The following is a 24,458-nucleotide window of genomic DNA, read 5'->3' on the forward strand; positions in this document are numbered from 1 at the left end:
GTCAAGAGGTGGAGTTTCTGATCGTGTGAAAGTTGTGATTGGCTGTCACAGCAGTCGCACGATCGGGAACGCATCAGGTTCTGATCAGAAATGGGGACAGGCTGAGTTCCTAGCATTGCTAGAGAACTGACCACGATGTGCTCTCCTGCTTAGTGTGGTCAGTTTTTAATAGGAAAGCAGAGGGAATGGCAGGGACACCAGGTATTTCACACAAAGGAAGAAATACAAAGAGAAGAGGAAACATGGTACAGCAGGCACATACTGTATCAGGAATATGAAGTACTGGGAGGGAAACAAACACTTTAAGCTCCCCACACATGTTACAATCTGATTGTATAATCTCCTTCAGATCTACCAGTGCAAGAGTCTGCCCGATTGCATATTAAGTGATTGGGGTTGTTTTGTTGGCTGGCTGGCTGGAGGGGGTGGCTAGGGGGGCCGCCCCCCATTGAAAATTCAGCACCAGCTGCCACTGATCAGTCTTACATGCAGGGGCGTTTAGATGCAGAAAAAATTAAAAACAACAGACGTCCCCAAGAGCAGCATTAAAAATGTCCTGTGTGCGTGAGGCCTTATAGATGATTTGTACAAAAGAAAAGGATCCCTGTAGCCGCACATGCATGTAACAGTGGCAACCTCAGCCTGGACTCCAGCCCAGCCACACCCAACGCGTTTCACTTCCCCCTCCAGGGCTTAGTCATGAGGTCTTATAGATGGTAGGCATTGAATGTGCACTGTACTGTATATGAGCTGCAGGCAGTGTACACAAAATCAAAGGCATGCAAAGTGTCTTCTACCAGGAAACATCACCTCTCAGCAATTTATTAAACTTTAGTCACACTTTAAATCTCTAAGGGCTCAATCACACAGTTGAGGGGTGGTAAAACCCAGCCATGCTTTTACCCCCCCCCCCCAACCGATACCCCCTTTAGCTGTAGAGGCATCAGCCAGGGGTGTACACATGCCGCAGCAAAACTTATACCCCCCTGTTGTTTTTTGGTGGGGGGTAGCACCCGCCAGGCATGACCCATTCAGGTGCACGTGTTTGAAGGTTTAAGAGGTTAAAGCAGGCAGTGGGAAGGTGATACAATGACTCCTCCCCACCTGTCAAATGTTGTCTGAAGAGTGATCTCAATGTGATCTCTCTTCAGAGACCAAAGCAAGTATACAGTCGGAGTTTAATTCTCTGAATTAAACTTTAGATCATGCAGAAAATAGAACTAAAGGCAAAACTTTATCTTTCTTTCTTTTTTAATTTTAGAGTAAGGGAAGGTAAGTTGCTATCTGTGTTCTATTGGGGAGATTTCCCTTCACTTCCTGCCTCATAGCCAAGATGAGGAAGTGAGAGGAAATCCCTCCAAAGTGAGGGAACCCCATTGGAAGATTTCCCCTCCATTCCTGTTCTGGTGACAACCCAAAATTTTAGATCTCTTTTCAGTCTTGGTGATAATGGTAAACAGGACAAATAGAGAAGGTGAATCTCCCTAAGCTAAAAGCATTTTAAGCCACATCAGACTTCAATGGCAATGAGGAAAATGTGCGATAAACACCAAAATTGCTCAATTACCAGAAACTAGCTTTCCATTGGCTAAAAATAATTACTGCTGAATTCCAAGCATGGAATTTTTTAGAATTCCATACCTGTGGGATCCCTGTGATTGCCACAAGCTTCCGTGTCTCATGTCAAGCAGCTGCTCTGCTACTTACTGAATACAGGAGGTTGCCCGCTCAGCATGGGCACTAGTCCAAGAACACTTTGTTTATTGATCTCCCACTTACCCTGACCACACTAACTACCAATGGAATGACATGCTTCCACCCTGACCACCAATGGAAGGGGGTACTTCCACACTGACCACCAATGAAAGGAGGTACTTCCACACTGACCACCAATGAAAGGAGGTACTTCCACACTGACCACCAATGGAGGGTGGTACTTCCACACTGACCACAAATGTAAGGGGCACTTCCACACTGACCACCAATGGAAGGGGAAACTTCCACACTGACCAGCAATGGAAGGGGAAGCTTCCACACTGACCACCAATGGAAGGAGGTACTTACTTCCACATTGACTGCCAATGGAAGGAGGTGCATCCACACTGACTTCCAATAAAATGGGGCACTTCCATACTGACCACCAATGAAAGGAGGTACTTCCACACTGACCACCAATGGAAGGAGGTACTTCCACACTGACCACCAATGGAAGGAGGTACTTTCAACCTGACCACCAATTGAAGGGGGCACTTCAACACTGGCCACCATTGGAAGGGGCTACTTCCACATGGACCACCAATGGAAGGAGGCACTTCTACACTGAGCACCAATGGAAGGGGAAAATTCCACACTGACCAGCAATGGAAGGGGAAGCTTCCACACTGACCACCAATGGAAGGAGGTACTTACTTCCACATTGACTGCCAATGGAAGGAGGTGCATCCACACTGACTTCCAATAAAAGGGGACACTTCCAACCTGACCACCAATTGAAGGGGGTACTTCAACACTGGCCACCATTGGAAGGGGCTACTTCCACATGGACCACCAATGGAAGGAGGCACTTCTACACTGAGCACCATTGGAAGAGGCTACTACCACATGGACCACCAATGGAAGGAGGCACTTCTACACTGAGCACCATTGGAAGGGGCTACTACCTCATGGACCACCAATGGAAGGAGGCACTTCTACACTGAGGACCATTGGAAGGGGCTACTACCACATGGACCACCAATGGAAGGGAAGTGGGTACTTCCACACTAACCACCAATATAAGATGACGTCACCATTTGTTCATTTCAAAAATATTACTGAACATTCTTTTGTTGTATAGAGCAGCCCTGGGTGTCAGATCTGCTTTCACAACATACTGCTCCTGCTAATGTACAGTCAGCTGTAGATATAATCATTATTAGCTGGGGTTCCCTGAGACCTGAAAGATATTTCAAAGGTTCCTCCATATTAAAAAGGATGAGAAATGTTCTTATAGAGCAGTGATTCTCATCCAGGGTTCCTCCCAAGGTTGCTAGGAGTTCCTTCAGCATTGGGCAGTTTCTGCCTTTCAGATAATTTCCAACTAACTACATTGATCTTTTTAGTTATCTGTAATGAGTTAATTCTTCCCAATGACCACAAGTGTAAGGACCGTTCTTCCCACTGACCATCACACTAATGTATCATGAGTTGTAGACTTCTAATTTTCAGCAGGGGTTCCTCGAGACCGGAGAACTATTTCAAGGGTTCCTCTGTGTTGAAAAGGATGAGAAATGTTCTTATAGAGGCTACAATGTATCTTTACATCTAAGAAAACGCAAGCCAAAAATGTACATTGTTGCATCTTCCCAACATACTATTTTAACCCTTTCCCGCCGAGCGTACGCACATCTGCGTACTCGGCTTCCGAGGGTTATACCGGGATGATGCCCGCACCTGCAGGCATCATCCCGGTACCGTTTTTTACAGCAGGCGATTGGCTATCCAGGCATAACAACCGATGCGGCTAAAAGCCGCTCGGCTGTTATGCCGGAGGAGCGGGAGGGGACGTCCCCCCCTCCTGCCGCCTCTCGCCGCTGTTACCGGTGCTCCCGCTCGATCGGGAGCACCGATTTGCGATCCGTCGGCTCTGGCTGCTGGGGAGGAACTGGAACGAAGCCGTAATCGGCTTCGTTCCAGTCTCCTCATCGTAAACACGGAAGCGACGTCATGACGTCACTTCCCGTTTACTCGGCTGCCAATGGCGCCGGTTTTAAAAAAATATCCGGTATTCAGAATCGCCGTTTTCGGCGATCTGAATACATTGAAGTGTAAAGGAGGGGTGGGGGGTCTTTTAGACCCCCGATCCCTCCATAAAGAGTACCTGTCACCACCTATTACTGTCACAAGGGATGTTTACATTCCTTGTGACAGCAATAAAAGTGATCAAATTTTTTTTTTTTTTTTTTTAACAATTTAGTCATTTAAAAATAAATAAAAAAAAATAAAAAAAAAAAAAAAAAATTTCAAAGCGCCCGCCGTCCCCGCGAGCTCGCGAAGCAAAGAAAACGCATACGGAAGTCGCGCCCGCGTATGTAAACGGTGTTCAAATCACACATGTGAGGTATCGCCGCGATCGTCAGAGCGAGAGCAATAATTCTAGCAGTAGACCTCCTCTGTAACGCTAACCTGGTAACCGTAAAAATTTTTTAAAGCGTCGCCTATTGAGATTTTTAGGTACCGTACTTTGTCGTCAATCTACAAGTGCGCGCAATTATAAAGTGTGACATGTTTGGTATCTATTTACTCGGCGTAACATTATCTTTCACATTTCGCAAAAAAATTGGGCTAATTTTACTGTTTTGTTTTTTTTTTATTCATGAAAGTGTCCCTTTTCCCAAAAAGTTGCGTTTAAAACACCACTGCGCAAATACCGTGTGACATAAAATATTGCAACAATCGCCGTTTTATTCTCTAGAGCCTCTGCTAAAAAAATATATATAATGTTTGGGGGTTCCAAGTAATTTTCTAGCAAAAAATATGGATTTTAACTTGTAAACACCAAATTCCAAAAATAGGCTTAGTCATGAAAGGGTTAAGGACAGATTACCAGTTATAAGTGATATTAAACCCAAAAATGTCTACTTGTCAATTTCCCCAAAGATCAGAATGAGCGTAGATCAACATTTCTCAACCTTTTCAACTCGGAGAAAACCCTGAAAACATTTTCAGGTCCTGGGGAACCCCAGCTAAAGCTGATCAAAGCTACAGTTTATGATATGTTAGGATGATCAGGGAGCCGTAGAAAGTTTTAAATAAAAGAATAAAGATTATTACATTCCTATCATATTTGACACTCATGTATATTAAAGTGGCACTCAAACCAAAAACCAAAAAAATATTATATTGCAGCTTACCAATCACTAGATGTGGTGGCTGTATTAGTCTTTTTTTTTTTGTTATTTTTCAGATGATGATCCTGCCATTAACACACTTTCTGTCCTAGGGTGTCTCCACTTTGGGTGGTGGAGAAATGGAAACAGCCTTGGACAGCAGCGTTATCAGTCTGGGGGGAGGGAAATGTTAGACTAGAACATTTAGATGGACTTGACTAACAAAATGAAACCAGACTCCAACTAACACTTTCAAAAAGTCACAGGAACAGTTTTTCCCCCTATTAGGATAAAGATTTTTCATAAATAAATAAAAGCTGATCATTGTAAGCACCCCTGTCAGTGGGAAATGGTTTATCTCAACACTCTAACTGCCACATTTTCTGGACGGTTTGTTCTGTTAAAGGAAGTTGAAAAATAACAGACTTACTGGCAGGGTCACCAGATGAAAATAAAGGTAAAAAAGAAAAGTAATGTAGCCACCACATCTAAGACTCGATAAGCTCAAATATAATACATTTTTGTTTTTTAGGTTTAATACTGCTTTATTATATACAGTATGTGGGTGTCAAATACGCTAGTTATGTCTTACTCTATATTCTTTTATTTAAAGCTTTCTTCAATTTACTGATCATACTAATCTACCATGAGCTGCGGGTTTGGTCATCTTTAGCATGGGTTCCTCAAGACCTGAACATTTTCAAGGGCTCCATGAAGCTCAAAAGGTTGACCTACATCAGGGGTCTCTAAACTTTCTAAACAAAGGGCCAGTTTACTGCCCTTCAAACTTTAGAGGGGCACAGTGTGGCCAGTTGGAGTAGAAAATGTCCTTTTATCAGTGGGAGTAAACAACGCTCCATAAATGGTATTAGGGGGAGTAAAAGAGCCCCTTCATTGGTATCAATGGGAGGATTAGTGCCCCATCATTGGTGTCAGTGGGAGGAATAGTGCCCCATCATTGGTGTCAGTGGGAGGAATAGTGCCCCATCATTGGTGTCAATGGGAGGAATAGTGCCCCATCAGTGGTGTTAGTGGGAGGATTAGTGCCCCATTGTTGGTATCAGTGGGAGGATTAGTGCCCCATCATTGGTGTCAATGGGAGGAATAGTGCCCCATCATTGGTGTCAATGGGAGGAATAGTGCCCCATCATTGGTGTCAATGGGAGGAATAGTGCCCCATCATTGGTGTAAATGGGAGGAATAGTGCCCCATCAGTGGTGTTAGTGGGAGGATTAGTGCCCCATCATTGCTGTCAATGGGAGGAATAGTGCCCTATCATGGGTGTCAGTGGGAGGAATAGTGCCCCAACAGTGGTGTTAATGGGAGGAATAGTGCCCCATCAGTGGTGTTAGTGGGAGGATTAGTGCCCCATTATTGGTGTCAATGGGAGGAACAGTGCCCATCATTGGTGTTGGTGGAAGGATTAGTGCCCCATCATAGTGTCAATGGGAAGAATTGTGCCCCATTGTTGGTGTCAGTGGCAGGAACTATGGGGGGGAGATTTACTAAAAATGGAAGAGTGCAAAATCTGGGGAAGCTCTACATAAAAACCAATCAGCTTCCACGTTTTATTGTCAAAGCTTAATTGAACACGCTGAAATTAGAAGCTGATTGGCCACCATGCACAGCTGCACCAGATTCTGAGTGCTCCAATTTTAGTAAATCTTCCCCTATGTCAGTAATAGGGGGGGATAATGCCCAGAGGGCCGGATAAAAGCAAGCAAAGGGCTGCGGTTTGGAGACCACTGACCTACAACCAAAGCCGATCTGATCAGTCTTTGGAAAAATGAACAAGTTGAGCTTAGCACACGTGGGGGACTTTTTCCCAGTCTTAGGCCTAGTTGGCTTGTAACCCAAGTATCGGTAACCCTTAACTCAATGCTAGGATTCTGAATTCAGGGAAGTTTTTTTAAATCAGGGGGAGTTTTTATTAAATAAATCGGTGAATTCAATTTAGAGAATTTGTTGGATTTCGGAGTCAGTGTATGGCAAGTGCCCAGCTGTAGTTGTACGGTATGAGAGATTTGTTTGAGCCTAAGCACATTGCCGGCGATAAGAGTATTATATAAGAGGCATCTGCCATGCGTACAGCATTTCTGTGCAGGGTGTACAGACTGTGCTAATGAATCTGCTTCCATTATCTACGTTGGCTACAAGAAGTGCAGGACCAGCTTGGCTGGAGGATCTCAGATGGAACATCCAAAGCTGTGTCATTAAATCGGTTTTGTATCAGTTGACTCTGTAATAGGAGCGTGATTGGTGGCGTCAGATTGTAATGTCGTAAGGATTGTGTGTAGATTGGAGCAATGTGCTCTACCGCTATTGGGTGGGGGGGTTCTGATGACTCTATAAAATACTCACTTTAGCCTTCTATAAAACCACTTGGCCTGGCAATCCCCTTGGTACCCTACCTATTCTCTAATGCCATGTCTGTCCCATCACTACCAGTCCCCTCCTCTATCCATCCATCTCCCTCCCATCTCTCCTCCCTTACCTGAGAGCGTCTTTTGATCCAACTCTTCTTCATGTCTGTGAACGGTGGGGGGGTGACAAGAGAAGAAGGGGACCCCCGGACCAAGCTTTGCTATACTTCCTTGGCTCCTGATGCAGCCGAGAGCAAGCCAGTGCTGGGCATCTAGGATTGTCCAATGGAAGGGACAAAGGGATGTAGTGGCACAAGGCGGATAAGAGGATCTAGGCAGACCGGCCGATGGATGCCAAATCTCAGTAGCCACTATCTGTGTTGCTGCCGCTCCCAAAGCAGGAGCCAAGTCAGGAATACAATGGTTTGCGAGCCAGGGGGAGGGATGGGGGATGGAGAGAGAAGGGGAGGGCGCAGACATGGGAGCGAACAAGGGAGGAGAGACTGAAAGAAGAGCATGGCTTAGAACAGGTTTGCAATGCTTTTTTTTTTTTTCTTCTTCCGCTGGACCACTGACGAGCATCTTTGGTGAGGTTGTCAAAACTGCATTTTTCTGGACCGCTGAGCGGATTTTCCATACAGGGTTACAAGGAATAAAAGCTGAATATATTGCTTGTTATATCTCTGATGCCTGCATCTAATGTTTGATTGTCATGAATACACACATTCAACTTGGGCTTGGTTCACACCTACAGGAGCAACCTAGCGTGCGTGCATCACGTGTCGGGCAGCCTATTCATTTCGGTGGGCTTCACTTACGTGCGACGAACGCGGAAAAAAAAGAAGTCCTGACTTGTTTCTAAAAATGCACCACACTGAAGCGCATGGCGTGCGTTTTCAGATGTGCTGATGCTAAAGCGCAGCACAGTTCTGTTTGTGTCAGGAAATCACATGGTTTTGCGTGAGTTCTCGACATGCATAGATGTCAGCTGTTATGGCGATGTCCTAGCCATAAAGAGTTTTTTTTTTTATCTCAATGTATACTATGCAGTGGCAGCTGGTGCTCAAAATTTTGGGGGGCGCAAACAAACTGAAAGATTCTGAAAAACACTGAAAAAAAACATCAATTGTAGCCTCACTGTGCCATCAATTGCAGCCACTGTGCCCATAAAATGCAGCCACTGTGCCCACCATATGCAGCCACTGTGCCCATCATATGCAGCCTCTGTGCCCATCATATGCAGCCTCTGTACCCATCATATACAGCTTATGTGCCCATCATATTCAGCCTCTGTGCCCACCATATGCATCTTCTGTGCCCACCATATGCAGCTTCTGTGCCCACCATATGCAGCTTCTGTGCCCATCATATGCAGCCTCTGTGCCCATCACATACAGCTTCTGTGCCCACCATATGTAGCCTCTGTGCCCATCTTATGCAGCCTCTGTGCCCACCATATGCAGCTTCTGTGCCCACCATATCCAGCTTCTGTGCCCACCATATGCAGCTTCTGTGCCCACCATATGCAGCTTCTGTGCCCACCATATGCAGCTTGTGTGCCCACCATATGCAGCTTCTGTGCCCACCATATGCAGCTTCTGTGCCCATCATATGCAGCTTCTGTGCCCATCATATGCAGTCTCTGTGCCCACCATATGCAGCTTCTGTGTCCATCATATGCAGCTTCTGTGCTTATGATATGTAGCTTCTGTGCCAATTATATGCAGCTTTTGTGCCCACCATATGCAGCTTCTGTGCCCATAATATGCAGCCATTGTGACCCCCCTCACCCTCGCTCGCCGCCATCAGACCGGCACTTACCCCATCCGGGTGAAGGCAGTGAGCTGTGGGATGGGCAGGCGACGGCTCCTGTATCCTCCATAGTTCCTGTACGTCTCCTCCACATTCCGCTCAATAGGGATATCTGTGCCTTCAGCCAATCAGGTGAAGGGTATTAGACCTGCACTCTCTCATTGGCTGAGAGGCGGTTCGGTGTTAGCAAAGCAAATATTCATTTGCTTTGCTAACACACCTGGGTGGGCTTGTAGCGCAATGCTCTGCGCCACGAGTTCACCTTTTATGAAGCCTATTAGAGCCTATGGCTCTAATCAGGTGCTTCAAAAATACCCCCGCCGCTGTAATTCAGGCGCCCAGCATCTCGAAAAGGGGCCGGACGGCTGAATAGGGGGTGGCGGCAGCGACCATTGATAGATTCATGCAATGCACTGACTTCTATACAGAAGTCGTTTTGCAAAGCCGCGCTGAAGTCACGCTGTATGGGGCAGCTTCAGAGTCGGATGTGAGTCGGGCGAAACCGCCCCTCTGTGAACCGACACTAAGAGAAATAGTGATTTGAGATATACTTGAAACCCAGGACTGCTCCAAAAAATATATAAAAATAAGCAAATCAAATAAATAGTAATAATAATAACCAGAAAAGAAACACACAAAGTAAAAAAAACATTTTTCCCTTACATTGGTCTTTAAGAGGAAGTAAACCCTTCCAAACAACTTGGACCTATAGGTAAGCCTAGATTAAGGCTTACCTGTAGGTCCAAGCAATATCTCCTAAACCTATATGGTTTAGGAGATATTTGCCCGAAAATGGGCACCGCTGTCTACGGCGCATGCGCCGTAGACAGCGGCGCGCATGCGCACTAAATGCGGCAAATCCAAGAATGGATTTGCCAAATTTGTCGACTCCCGTGCGCATGCGCGGGAGTGACGTCATCGCGGCTTCGCCGTATGACAGCGGCGAAGCTGCGAGGCGCGACTCCCGTGCGCATGCGCGGGAGTGACGTCATCGCGGTTGCGCCGCTGTGATTGGTCGGAGCTGCGAGACGCCACAAGCAACATGGATGCGGCGGACTACAGGGGACAGCGGCGACTTCGCTGGCTCCTGTGTCAGGTAAGTGACACATAATGAGCTACTATGCGATGCATAGTAGTCCATTATGCTTTACCTTTGCAGGGAAAAAAAGAGGAAGTAAACCCATCAGGGTTTACTTCCTCTTTAGTAAATTGATCCTTTCCACTTGTGGTAAGTGGGAAACGGGCTACCCTAGACCAGTGGTCGGTGGGAAGAATGTCCCTTTCTTCTGGTGGTTGGTGGGATGAATGCCCCTTACATTGGTGATCAGTAGGAAGAATGCTCCTTACATTGGTGGTCAGTGGGAAGAATGCTCCTTACATTGGTGGTCAGTGGGAAGAATGCATCTTACATTGGTGATCAGTGGGAAGAATGTTCCTTACATTAGTGGTCAGTGGGAAGAATGCCCCTTACTTTGGTGGTCAGTGGGAAGAATGCTCCTTACATTGGTGGTCAGTGGGAAGAATGCTCCTTACATTGGTGGTCAGTGGGAAGAATGCATCTTACATTGGTGATCAGTGGGAAGAATGCTCCTTACATTAGTGGTCAGTGGGAAGAATGCCCCTTACTTTGGTGGTCAGTGGGAAGAATGCTCCTTACATTGGTGGTCAGTGAGAAGAATGCTCTTTACATTGGTGGTCAGTGAGAAGAATGCTCCTTACATAGGTGGTCAGTGGGAAGAATGCATCTTACATTGGTGGTCAGTGGGAAGAATGTTCCTTGCATTGGTGGTCAGTGGGAAGAATTCTCCTTACATTGGTGGTCAGTGAGAAGAATGCTCTTTACATTGGTGGTCAGTAAGAAGAATGCTCCTTACATTGGTGGTCAGTGGGATGAATGCACCTTACATTGTTGGTCAGTGGGAAAAATCCTCCTTAAGGCCCGTACACACAATCGGACTTTTTGACAACAAACATGCAAATTAGCTGTTTTGGAGCAACAGCCAACCGTATGTACGCTCCATCGGACAAACTTTTTCGGTTTTCATCTGACTTTTGATGGCTATGCGAATGGACAAACTTTCTGGCAACAAACGTCCAATGGAGCAAAGTCTGATCATGTGTACAGAAAACCATAGGACTTTTGTACAAAGTACAAACACGCATGCTCAGAACCAATGCAAAAGTTTAGACAACAATACAAAAGTTGACCAAAGGTGGCGGTAAAGAGCAAAAAAAAACACCTGATTTGGTGGAAGTTGGCTAAAAAAGTCCTGCCGTGCGTATGCAATACAAGCTCGTGGCCGACACCCTTTGTACAAAAATCCACAGAAAAGTTTGTACAAAGTCTGATCGTGTGTATGCGGCTTTATACTGATGGTCAATTGGGAGAATGCTCCTTACATTGGTGGTCAGTGGGAAGAATGCTCTTTATAGTGGTGATCAGTGGGAAGAATGCTCCTAATACTGGTGGTCAGTGGGAAAAATGCTCCTTACATTGGTGGTCAGTGGGAAGCATGCTCTTTATAGTGGTAGTCAATTGGGAGAATGCTCTTTATAGTGATGGACAGTTGGGAGAATGCTCTTTATAGTGGTGGTCAGTGGGAAGAATGCTCTTTGTAGTGGTGGTCAGTGGGAAGAATGCTCTTTATACTGGTGGTCAATTTGGAGAATGCTCTTTATACTGGTGGTCAGCGGGAAGAATGCTCTTTATAGTGGTGGTAAGTTGGGAGAATGCTCTTTATACTGGTGGTCAGCGGGAAGATTGCTCTTTGTAGTGGTGGTCAGTTGGAAGAATGCTCTGTATACTGGTGGTCAGTGGGAAGATTGCTCTTTGTAGTGGTGATCAGTTGGGAGAATGCTCTTTATACAGGTGGTCAGCGGGAAGAATGCTCTTTATACTGGTGGTCATTTGGGAGAATGCGCTTTATACTGGTGGTCAGTTGGGAGAATGCTCTTTATACTGGTGGTCGGTGGGAAGAATGCTCTTTATAGTGGTGGTCAGTGGGAAGAATGCTCTTTGTAGTGGTGGTCAGTTGGGAGAATGCTCTTTATAGTGGTGGTCAGTGGGAAGAATGCTCTTTATACTGGTGGTCAATTTGGAGAATGCTCTTTATACTGGTGGTCAGTGGGAAGAATGCTCTTTATACTGGTGGTCAATTTGGAGAATGCTCTTTATACTGGTGGTCGGTGGGAAGAATGCTCTTTGTAGTGGTGGTCAGTTGGGAGAATGCTCTTTATACTGGTGGTCAGTGGGAAGAATGCTCTTTATACTGGTGGTCAGTGGGAAGAAAGCTCTTTATACTGGTGGTCAGTGGGAAGAAAGCTCTTTATACTGGTGGTCAGTGGGAAGAATGCTCTTTATACTGGTGGTCAGTGGGAAGAATGCTCTTTATACTGGTGGTCAGTGGGAAGAATGCACTTTATAGCGGTGGTCAGTGGGAAGAATGCTTCCCTCACGGATACCTATAGAATCAATGGTGTGAGCGTTTACTTATCTGAGAGTCAGAAGAACATGCTCACTGCTCAAGGAACCCCTCGCCACCTCTGACAAAACCACGGAACCCTGTTCAAGAAAGACTGCTCAATATCATATATTATTTAATAGAATTGTTGGATTCTATTTGCACATTGAGAAGCCTCTCTCAGAGCGTGGCTGGATGTGGCTACGCTGGACATAAATGCGGCCATCTCCCATGTATAGAAACCTAATGCTGTGGCTGCTGTTTCTCCGTTTTCCAAATTGCTGTGTGTAAATGTTTTACCCTCCATCAATTCAGCTCTTCCTCCCAAGTATTCCCCAGAGCTCCATCTTCCTTCTCTTCTTTTTGTTGTGATCATCAGTCGTCTCGTACTGTTCCTGGAAACTCTCTCCTGTATAGACAAATCATTTAAGCCTTCCCGTTACATATCTTCCTCCTTAGGCCTTGGGTAGGGACAGACATTTCAGTGATGATGGGGGGGGGCCTGTTCTGGGGGGTCCCTGACTCTTTTGCTGTCCCCAATAAAGTACAGCTGGGAGGAGATGTGCTGGCTAAGAATCGCCACAACAGGCCTATGTCTACGGGCCACAGGGAATTAGAGGTGGTTTTCCCCTTTATTATTATTATATGACACTTTTCCCCATCCCCATTGCACCTTTTACAGGCATCTTAACCCATTGTGATGATGTTGTAATCGGCGTTAAGACTAGAAAAATGAAAAAATATTTTATAAAAAGCAGGTGATCCCATTGAAGGGGCGTTTTTTTGTATCCCAAACGCTGCATGTCTACAGGCTACAGTAATGGAGGTGTGGCTTCTGCACAGCAGTACACCGACTGGGAGAGGGAGGGTTAGATCTCTGAGCCAATCAAGCTGTACTGCAGGTACATATGAGGTGAGAAGGGAAAAATTACCTGTAGCACACTGATGTTTAGGCAAGGTTGCTAGTAAATTTATTTGCCAAGTGATAGTTGCCTTGGCCAATTGATAGGTCAATTGATTTCACCCTAATTCTGGAATTGCTGCACTTCTCTCTTCTGTCACTAGGTGGCCGGGCATCTGGTGACATTAGATAAGACGAGGGCATTACAAAAAAAAAAAGGAACTACCCAAATTGCTAAAACTTTAAAACAATAATTACATTTTGTAAAGCAATGCACTTAAAGTCTATTACTGAGTGATTTCTTTATTCTTTATATAGAGCAGGGGCGTCAAACTCAATTTCATCCTGGGCATTATGGTCACCCACAAAGGGCCGGTTTTATCTGTAAGATTGTCCAGAGCACCATCCCCACTTAGATGTCAAGAGCCTCTCCCCCCCCCCCCCCCCCCACCATCATAATTTAAGGGTGTCCCACCCTTCCTTACATCACAGTGGGGGGCAGAGCTGGGAAGCAGAAAGTGCAGGGTCTGGAGGAGGACCAGAGGAGGTCTGGAGTCTTCTGAATGCTGAGGCCAGAGGAGGTGGAGACGAGGGGGTGCTGCAACCGCCACAGAGAGGAGCAGGATCTGAAGGAGGCGTTGTGTCCTCCTCTCTGCTGCCGACTGTTGAAACAAGGGGTGGTGGAGATGAGGGGAGTGCTGCAGCTGCAGGCATAGCTCCCAACTGTCCCTGATTTCGAGGGACTGTCCCTGATTTAGAGCAATGTCCCTCTGTCCCTCTTTCCCCCTCATTTGTCCCTCATTTTGGTCTGATCTATATAGTTGTATATAAAATGCACTTTTTATCTTTCAAAAAGTGTTTCCCGGTGCTAAACTTTTCATCTGATTTCTAATTTGCTGCATTTGTATATTTTAAAAGCCAATATAAAGGAATAGTAGTGGTAAAAAAAAGCCCTTGTGGAATTATTTAACCTTTTTTTTTGTTAATTCTCCTTTAAGAGGGTGTGGCAGGGGGTGTGTCCTGTGCCTACATACATTTGCTAGTAGGTGTCCCTCATTCCCATCTCAAAATTTTAGGAGGTATGCGCAGGAGAGGTGTGAGGGCCACATGACATGACCTCGAGGGCTGGATTCGGCCCGCAGGCCTTTTGTTTGACACATGTGACGTAGAGTAAATATTTAAAGAGAATCTGCCAAACAGACACGGCACAATCATTGGATTGGACAGGGGGTAATAGAGTCTGTTGCCGTCTTGCTGTCCATTGATCTATTGATCCACATCACACCACCAACCCACCAGGGAGTCTGGAGGAGTGCAGGTATCTACAACACAGCTGCTTGTCCTGCCTGCTCAGGAACTTGCAGATCATTGCTTCACAGGCACGTGTGTCTCAGCAGATCCCTATGGGTCATTTAAAGTGGAACTCCAGCCCAAGTATTTCATTCATTCAATTGCTAAATTTGCAGTACTATGACCGAGAAGATCAGTAGATCTGCTCGTCCACTTTTGTAGTTCATCCTGACAAGCTACATAACCACTTGTGTAATAGTAAAGGAGGAGTGCTGGGTCCTTGGGTTCAGTTATGATGTGTCCTGGTATTCTTTTATGGGATTAGCTGTCAAAACCAGGTGTAACCACTACCCCCTTCCCCCTCAAAAAGTGGCAGTGGAGGGGGCGGAGTCAAACACGTGGAACTTCCCCTTTGGCACACCTCCCAACATTTTGAGATGCGAATGAGGTACACCTACTAGCAAACGTATGTAGGCACAGGACACACCCCCTTAAAGGAGAATTACCAAAAAAAAGGTAAATCAAATCCACAAATGCTTTTTTTTTTACCACTACTATTCCTTTATATTGTCTATTTAAATTTACAAATGCAGCAATTTAGAAATTAGATGAAGGGTTTAGCGCTGTGAAACACTATGTGAAAGATAAAGAGTGCATTTTATATACAACTATTAGGATCAGACCAAAATGAGGGACAAATGAGGAGGAATGAGGGACAGAGGGACATTGCTCCAAATCAGGGACAGTCCCTCCAAATCAGGGACAGTTGGGAGCTATGCTTTAACTGCTAACAGGAAACTTTATTATACAGAGACAAGACATAGAGTTTACCATAGAGCAGCTACAAACTTGTAAACACTGGCGGAAGAATATATCTGTAGTTGTACAAAAATACTCTGTGGTTCTCTATGCAGTGCAGGTGTAATGACCCATCGCAGTTTGCTACAGAAGTGACCTTCCGTCGATGCCATCTTCCTACACCCCACACTCATCCACAGTAAGGATACACTAAGAAGGGGGAAAGCGGACATGTTGTTACACCCACCGGAGTTTTGTATTTTAGACGTATTTATAACAGTAAAGTAAGTTTCTATAGTGAAATACAGAACTCCGTCTGACTGCTGAGATGTTGAATTTTAAAAGCAGCGAACTTCTGTCAGATCAGCAAACCTGTGAGATGAGCAGGGTTGCCGCTGCTTTTAAAATTCAAGATCTAAGTAGTCAGACGGAGTTGTAAGTCCTGTATTTCACTATATAAACTGACTTTACTGTAATAAATACGTGTAAAATGCAAAACTCCGGTGGGTGTAACAAGATGTCCACTTTCCCCCTTCTCAGTGTATCCTTACTGTGGACGAGTGTGGGGTGTAGCAAGATGGCGTGACGTCATCATCACTTCTGTAGCAAACTGTGATGGGTCGCCGAATATGTCGTTACACAGGCAGTTAATGGTTAGTGGCGGAGACTGGAAGCTTCCTGAAAACAGCACAGCACCTTGCCTCTGTACTCCTCTCTAAAGCCATCATCACTGATGCATGCAGCGGGTTGCCTCTTGGGAAGAGTTATGCAAATATTAAAATGCCCTGATGGGTGGAGGTTAGTCTGGAGTAGACTGGCTGTATTTGCATGCAGACCGCCCTAGGTAACACCTTTATGTAATGCTGAGCCCCTACAATTGAAAGAACTGAAATCCAATGAATAAAAGGAGCAGGCTAGGGGCAGTTAGGTTAGGTTAAAGCCCGTGGTGTGTAACCACACCCCAAAAACTCCACCCTGCGCCAAAAAAAAGTGCACACATAAATGTGAGACACAAAACATGCAACGGGTGTACACATAGTCCTCCAAAGGAGAAGGACCTTAACCCTGATCCCAAGGGCGTTAGGCTCCAGATGGGGACTGAGGAACTTACACTTGGTCCATCTGGTCGAAAACCAGACGGACCCTGATCTCTTGGAGGTCTGCCGAAACAGACCCACCCAGGAACTAGGTGGGGAGACAGCATGAGAGAGGGCAAACCAAGTCAGAAGGCCATGTTCCCCCCATCCAAGACGTTCAGGGCAGGCCCGAGGATCTACACCCTACCAGTCAAACATGCAAAAATGTTTACAACAAAAAAAGAGAAAAGGTGACAAACGGGCAATAAATTAATAGAGTGGAGGAAGGAAGTGGAGAGAGGAAGTGAAAGTGCCATTTTGAAATACAATGGCCGGCCCTTCGTCCGGGAAAAAAAATTCCTCTGGTTCTAACCAAAAGGCTCGACCCAAGAGGCAGGTGTGAAAACAAAAGTGTGTGGTAGTGCAGTGACCTTGGTGCTGCAACACAAAGTGACCCTCACTCACAGTGAAGTTACGGCACCCCTGGACTGCCACTCCAGGGGCACATACACCACGGGCTTCTTTCAGGCCTGGCCTTCAGCCAGACCAGTGCCGCCCCCATCCCTGCCAGATAGTGAGCCCTTCTGGTTTTGTCGGGGAGAACATCTCCGGTTACGGCCTCCACTGATACTAGCCTTCCAGGCCCCCATCCTACCAGTGGATTTGCATGGCAAAACCCCGACCCTCCCAAAGGCCAGGGTGACAGCTCCTCCACTGGACGCTGACAGGAACAGAGACCACACCACCAATCCTAGCTAAAGGGCTGGGAAGACCCAGTCTTCGGTCAGACTAGTGCAGCACCCATCCCCATAGCTCCCAACTGTCCCTGATTTGGAGGGACTGTCCCTGATTTGGAGCAATGTCCCTCTGTTCCTTATTCCACCTCATTTGTCCCTCATTTTGGTCTGATCTATATAAATGTATATAAAATGCACTTTTTATCTATCAAAAAGTGTTTCCCAGCGCTAAACCTTTCATCTGATTTCTAAATTGCTACATTTGTAAATTCCAAAAGCCAATATAAAGGAATAGAAGTGGTAAAAAAAGCACTTGTGGGTTTAACCAATCTTGTTTTTTGTACAATTCTCCTTTAAGGGGGTGTGGCAAGGGGTGTGTCCTATGCCTGCATGCTTTTGCTGATAGGTGTCCCTCATTCCCATCTCAAAAAGTTGAGAGGTATGCCCATCCTCACCAGGGATTCTTCTTCCAGCTTTCTCAGAAGGACCTACTTTTGGCCTCCAATTTCCTTAGACCTCTCTGGTTTTGGATTTGCATAGCCGCCTCCCTAATCCACGGGACAGTCAGCACAGCACCTCCTCTGGCAACTGATAAGAACAGATACTACACTTGATATTAGCCAAAAGGCTGAGTTGGGGAGGAAAGAGCTATGATGATGCTGGACATCTTCCAGTCAGGAAATGAGGCGGGCTTCATCTGACTTGCTTCAGCTTATAATGTACACTGTAAAAATCTCACAGTGTGCAGTGAAATCAGAGTAAGCCATTTCAGTCCAGAAGAAGGGCATGTACAACTGTGCAAGACTGGAGGGAAGTCTGGAGTTCAGCTTTAACCACTTACCGACCAGCCGCAGCAGTTTTACTGTGACAGAATAGCGCGGCTGGGCGAAACGACGTTATGTTACGTCGCTTCGCCCTGTGGCCATTAGGGGCACGCGAGTGCGCCCGCTGCTCTCCCCCGGAGCCGATACGAACGGTCATGATCGCCGCCGGGCTCCCGCGATCGCTGCTGACAAACCGAGAACCGGGATCTGTGTCTGTAAACACACAGTTTCTGGTTCTCTGAGGGGAGAAGAGACAGATTGTGTGTTCATGCAGAGTATGAACAGCAATCTGTCATCTCCCCTACACCGTCCCCTCCCCCCTTCAGTTAGAACACAGAGAGGGAACACATTTAACCCCTTGATCGCCCCCTAGTGCTAACCTCTTCCCTGTCAGTGACATTTTTACAGTAATCAGTGCATTTTTATTGCACTGATCGCTATATAAATGTGAATGGTCCCAAAAATGTGTCAAAAATGTCCGATGTGTCTGCCATAATGTCACAGTACTGATAAAAATCATTACTAGTAAAAACAAAAATAATAATAATAAAAATACCATCAAACTGTACCCTATTTTGTAGACACTATAACTTTTTGGGCAAATCGGGGAGTCACTAGGGGGTGGCTATTGGGGCTATAGCCCTGAATCTGGGGCCCATAGCCCCGAGTCTCTTGCCATAGGGTCCCTGCCTAACCATTGGGTCCTGGCTGCAGCAGGTGGGCTGCATGAGAGAGGCAGATGAGAGGAGAGAAGCGAGCGGGCGGGCGAGCAGAGACAACATCATCTCTCTGCCTGCTCCACATGAGCACTCTTCCGCCCTCACAGTCAGGCCTCTTCAATGTGGGAGCGAGGTGCGGGGAGGAGCAGAGGGATGACATCATCGCTCACTGCCCGCTGCACGTCACTGCTCTCCTGCCCTCACTAAATGGACCAGTGCTGCCAGCCTGCCACCAATGCAGCGACAATGCACATTTGATGGCACTGGCTGGCATGGCAAGTGACAATCTACATCAGTTAGCAAGTGACAACCCACATCTGGTGCCATGCAACGTGGCAAGTGACAATCTGCAAATGGTGGCAGGTGACGTGGCAAGTGACAATTCGCATCATGTGGCAGGTGACGTGGCAAGTGACAATCTGCAAATGGTGGCAGGTCACGTGGCAATCCGCATCAGGTAGCAGATAACGTGGCAAGTGACAATCCGCATCAGGTGGCAGGTGACGTGGCAGGTGACAATCTGCATCAGGTAGCAGGTGACATGGCATGTGACAATCTGCAAATGGTGGCAGGTGACGTGGCAAGTGACAATCCACATCTGATGCCAGGTGACAACCCACATCTAGTGGCAGGTGATGTGGCAAGTAACAAGCTGTATCTGGTGACAGGAGATGGGGCAAGTGACATGCTGCATCTGGTGACAGGAGATGGGGCAAGTGACATGCTGCATCTGGTGACAGGTGACGTAGCAAGTGACAATCCCCATCTGGTGACAGGAGATGGGGCAAGTGACACACTTGGGCTCCCACTGATTTTGAATTATGGTGAGTTGAACTATTTCATTTTATATTAAAATGTAATAATAGAAACAATGCACTTCAATCATCCTGGAAAAATGAATCAAAAAATAGCAAAAATAGCAAAAAATAAAAACTGAGGCGATCAAATACACCAAAAGAAAGCTCTATTTGTGGGGAAAAAAAGATGTCAATTTTGTTTGGGAGCCCGTGCAATTGTCAGTTAAATCAACGCAGTGCCGAATCGCAAAAAGTGCTCTGGTCAGGAAGGGGGTAAAATCTTCCGGGGCCAAAGCAGTTAAATACCAATGTACTGTAATGATATACAGAGAAGGAAAATCTCATCGGTGAAGTGGGGAAGCAGCAGACGCTTTTCTCGATGTCATGGCCTTACACCGCGCTGACATCAGACTTTCTTGGTTCTTATCTATCAAGCACACCTGTCAATAGGGGAATTGATTTGCCGTCTGCCGCTCAGAGAGTCTGCGCCTCCTGGGTGTTAAGTGAAAGCATCAAGCAGAACTCTTGCTGTCTGGACATTAATGAGCCCCTTATATCAGCGAGATTTTCTGCAACTTGAATGAGGCGCCATCCGGAGTCATGACTACTCGCTGCTAAAGAGACAATAAGGAGCCAAAAGCCCCTATACACACTATCAGATTTTCTGCTGATTTTTGTCTTCAGATTTACCAAGACCATATAGTGCAAGAGCCTGCCTGATTGCAGACAAATTGGAACTCTTAAGGTTTGACCTCATATTATATGGTTTTGGTAAATCTGAAGGAAAAAATCAGCAGAAAATCTGATAGTGTGTATGGGGCTTTATAGGTCCCTCCAAGCAATCTACCCCAATACTTCTTCTGTGTGCAGGGCTTGTACATGTTTATGACTAAGGCCAAGATGTTTCGTTTCTTTGCGTTTCCGTTGATTCGTAGCGATTCGTAATTTAGTAAGATGCGAGGTTTCATATTCGGACTCATTCGTATTTTTGTTGATACGAAATGATTCGTAATTCTGCTAGTCTAACTTTCTTTGATTTGAAATTCGTAATTTTGTTAGATAATAATTTTCGTTTATTCGGTACACTACTCGTAATTTAGTAATTGTTACTTTTGTGAGATTGCCTCTTTCGTTGATTCGTATTTTCGTAGGAAATAAAGAATAATAATAATCCTGTGCTTGCTTTTCTAATAAGTCCTGTACTTACTCCAGTCCACTCCCTCATCAACTGAATCTAAAAAGATTCAGGAATGCCGTGTGACTCCGACACAAAAGGGATAAGCTGATTGGCTAAAGATATTAACTCCTTCCCGACGAGCGTACGCAGATGTGCGTACTCGGCTTCCGGGGGGTATACCGGGATGATGCCCGCACCTGCAGGCATCATCCCGGTACCGTATTTTAGAGCGGGCGATTGGCTTTCCAACCATAACAACCGATGCGGCTAAAAGCCGCTCGGCTGTTATGCCGGAGGAGCGGGAGGGGACGCCTGCCGCCGCTCTTACCGGTGCTCCCGCTCAATCGGGAGCACCGATCTCACATCCGCTGCTTCCAGCGGCTAGGGAGGGACTGGAATGACGCCGTAAGTGGCGTCATTCCAGTCTCCTAATTGTAAACACGAAAACGACGTCATGACGTCACTTCCTGTTTACTCGGCTGCCAATGGCGCCGGATTTAAAAAAATATACAGTATTCAGAATCACCGTTTTCGGCGATCTGAATACTTTGAAGTGTAAAGGAGGGATCGGGGGTCTTTTAGACCCCCGATCCCTCCATAAAGAGTACCTGTCACCACCTATTACTGTCACAAGGGATGTTTACATTCCTTGTGACAGCAATAAAAGTGATCAAATATATATATATATATATATATATATATATATATATATATATATTTTTTTTTTTTAAACAATTTAGTAATTTAAAAATTAATAAAATAAATAAGAATTTTTTTTTTTAAAGCGACCACCCCCCCACATCGCCGCAAGCTCGCGCAGCAAAGAAAACGCATACGGAAGTCGGGCCCGCATATGTAAACGGTGTTCAAATCACACATGTGAGGTATCGCCGCGATCGTCAGAGTGAGAGCAATAATTCTAGCACTAGACCTCCTCTGTAACTCTAACCTGGTAATTTTTTTTTAAAGCGTCGCCTATTGAGATTTTTAGGTACCATAGTTTGTTATCATTCCACAAGTGCATGCAATTATAAAGTGCGGCATGTTTGGTATCTATTTACTCAGCGTAACATTATCTTTCACATTATGCAAAAAAATTGGGCTAATTTTATTGTTTAGTTTTTTTTAAATTCATGAAAGTGTCCCTTTCCCCAAAAAGTTGCGTTTAAAACACCGCTGCGCAAATACCGCGTGACATAAAATATTGCAACAATCGCCGTTTTATTCTCTAGAGTCTCTGCTAAAAAAATATATATAATGTTTGGGGGTTCTAAGTAATTTTCTAGCAAAAAATATGGATTTTAGCTTGTAAACACCAAATGTCAAAAATAGGCTTAGTCATGAAAGGGTTAAATAAGATACACCACTCACTAATACACTGTCCATTCGAAAGAACGATTTGAGAATACGAAATTACGAACATACATATTAAGATACACTAAGGGCCGGTTCACACTGCAGGCGAGGCGAGGCGTCTCCGACTTGCCTCGCCGCGACCTGCGGCGACCTCAGCGGCGACTTGCAGATGACCTCTGTATAGAAGTCAATGCAAGTCGCCCCGAGGTCGCCCAAAAGTAGTACAGGAACCTTTTTTCTGAGTCGGAGCGACTCGAGTCGCTCCTCTCAGAACGGTTCCATTGTACAGAACGGGGGCGACTTGCGGGAGCGAGGCGAGGCGAGTCGTGTCGCCTCGCATCGCCCGCTGTGTGAACCGGCCCTTACACTGTCCATTCGGAAGAACGATTCAAGAACACGAACAAACGAAATTACGAACAGATGAAGAAACGAAATTACGAACACACAAATGAAAATATAAACATACAAAATTATGAACAGACAAAGGACTGAAAATACGAAATGTAAATCATTTGTTATAGATGAAATTTTCTTTCTTTTACTGTTTCGGAGTTTGGTATTTTAGTAAGTTTGTCCGTTCGTAAGTTCGTATTTTGGCGTGTTCGTTATTTTGCTTATTCGTGATTTCGTATTTTTCCTATTTTTTGGTTCTTTCAGCTATTCGGATGTTCAAATTGATCTGAAAGTACAAATACTGACAAATTCATACAAAAATCCATTTGTTACGATCTGAATCGCACATGTCTACTAAGAACTTACCTCCAGGTGGGGGGATGAGGGGGGATAGGGAATCAGGTACAGGACCTTATCACTGGCTGCTCCCACCCTGTCCTCCCCTCCACCTGGCTGCTCCCACCCTGTCCTCCCTTCCACCTCTCTGCATCCACCCTGTCCTCCCCTCCACCTCTCTGCATCCACCCTGTCCTCCCCTCCACCTGACTGCATCCACCCTGTCCTCCCCTCCACCTCTCTGCATCCACCCTGTCCTCCCCTCTAACTGGCTGCATCCACCCTATCTTGCCGTCCACCTGGCTGCTCCCACCCTGTCCTCCCCTCCACCTGGCTGCATCCACCCTGTCCTCCCTTCCACCTGGCTGCATCCACCCTGTCCTCCACTTGGCTGCATCCACCCTGTCCTCCCCTCCACCTGGCTGCATCCACCCTGTCCTCCCCTCCACCTGGCTGCATCCACCCTGTCCTCCACTTGGCTGCATCCACCCTGTCCTCCCCTCCACCTGGCTGCATCCACCCTGTCCTCCCCTCCACCTGGCTGCATCCACCCTGTCCTCCCCTCCACCTGGCTGCATCCACCCTGTCCTCCCCCTCCATCTGGCTGCATCCACCCTGTCCTTCCCCTCCACCTGGCTGCATCCACCCTGTCCTCCCTTCCACCTGGCTGCTCCCACTCTGTCTTCCCATCCACCTGGTTGCAACCACCAATACTTTTTCAAGATTGCATTTCTATAGTTTAGCCCCCCTACTTTTGTCCCTGCTCCCCAAAGTGCCCCCCCTAAATGAAAGCTGGAGAGGCCATGGTCTCTCACCGCATTTCTGCATCTTTATTTCTAAACTTCGTCCTTTTCTTTCCCTTTCTGACGCTGAAAGGTTGGTCCATGCCTTTGTCTCCTCTAGACTTGATTATTGCACATCTCATTGGGATTCCAAGAAGGAGTCTACAGAGGCTTCAGTATATTCAAAACTCTGCGTCTAGGATCCTGATGAGAGTGTGGGAGCATGAGCATATTACTCCGATTCTTAAATCGCTTTGTTGGCTCCCAGTTTCTGCGAGGATCGAGTATAAGGTCTCTCTTCTTACACACCAATGCATATATGGACATGCTCCATCTTATCTTAAGGAACGTTTGAGATTACAAAATCTATCTCGTTCCCTTCGTTCAACTCAATTAAATCTTCTCCAAATTCCAAAAACTAGATTAACAACACTGGGAGATAGGGCTTTTTGTGCTGCTGCCCCACGATTGTGGAATGCTCTGCCTGATGGTTTGAGGGCCCCTCAATCTACTGATAGTTTTAAAAAGGGATTAAAGACTTGTCTTTTTAATACATTTTTTAATTGATGTTAGTTGTATATTTTAATTGTAAGTATGTAGCACTTTGAGGTCTTTTGATGGAAAGTGCATTATAAATAAAATGTATTATTATTATCTAAAAGAAGACTGCCCTCCTGTGCAGGGGCAGGCAGCAGAGAGATGACATCATCTCTCACTGCCTGCCCTCACTCTGGAACAGCAGAGACACTGGGCAGTGACAAGCTGCAT

The 24,458-nt window shown here is 46.0% G+C and overlaps 1 protein-coding gene across 4 annotated transcripts in view; it reads right to left on the bottom strand.

The window, feature by feature from the left end:
• The window catches only part of SPEG (striated muscle enriched protein kinase), a 496,800-nt gene that overhangs the window by 345,462 nt on the left and 126,880 nt on the right, over positions 1 to 24,458 (bottom strand). Inside the window, exon 1 of one of the 4 annotated variants that reach the window (XM_077447842.1) lies at positions 7,363 to 7,508. The exons of the other annotated variants lie outside the window; for them this stretch is intronic. Within the exon in view, the coding sequence (XP_077303968.1) occupies positions 7,363 to 7,395 (33 nt within the window). The 5' untranslated portion in view covers positions 7,396 to 7,508. Of the gene's footprint in view, positions 1 to 7,362; positions 7,509 to 24,458 lie in introns of those variants that run through there. 4 annotated transcript variants of the gene reach the window in all.

Source organism: Lithobates pipiens, unplaced genomic scaffold (assembly GCF_037356315.1).
Source record: "Lithobates pipiens isolate NorthernLeopardFrog02 unplaced genomic scaffold, aLitPip1_a1.2 Scaffold_22, whole genome shotgun sequence".
Taxonomy (NCBI): domain Eukaryota; kingdom Metazoa; phylum Chordata; class Amphibia; order Anura; family Ranidae; genus Lithobates; species Lithobates pipiens.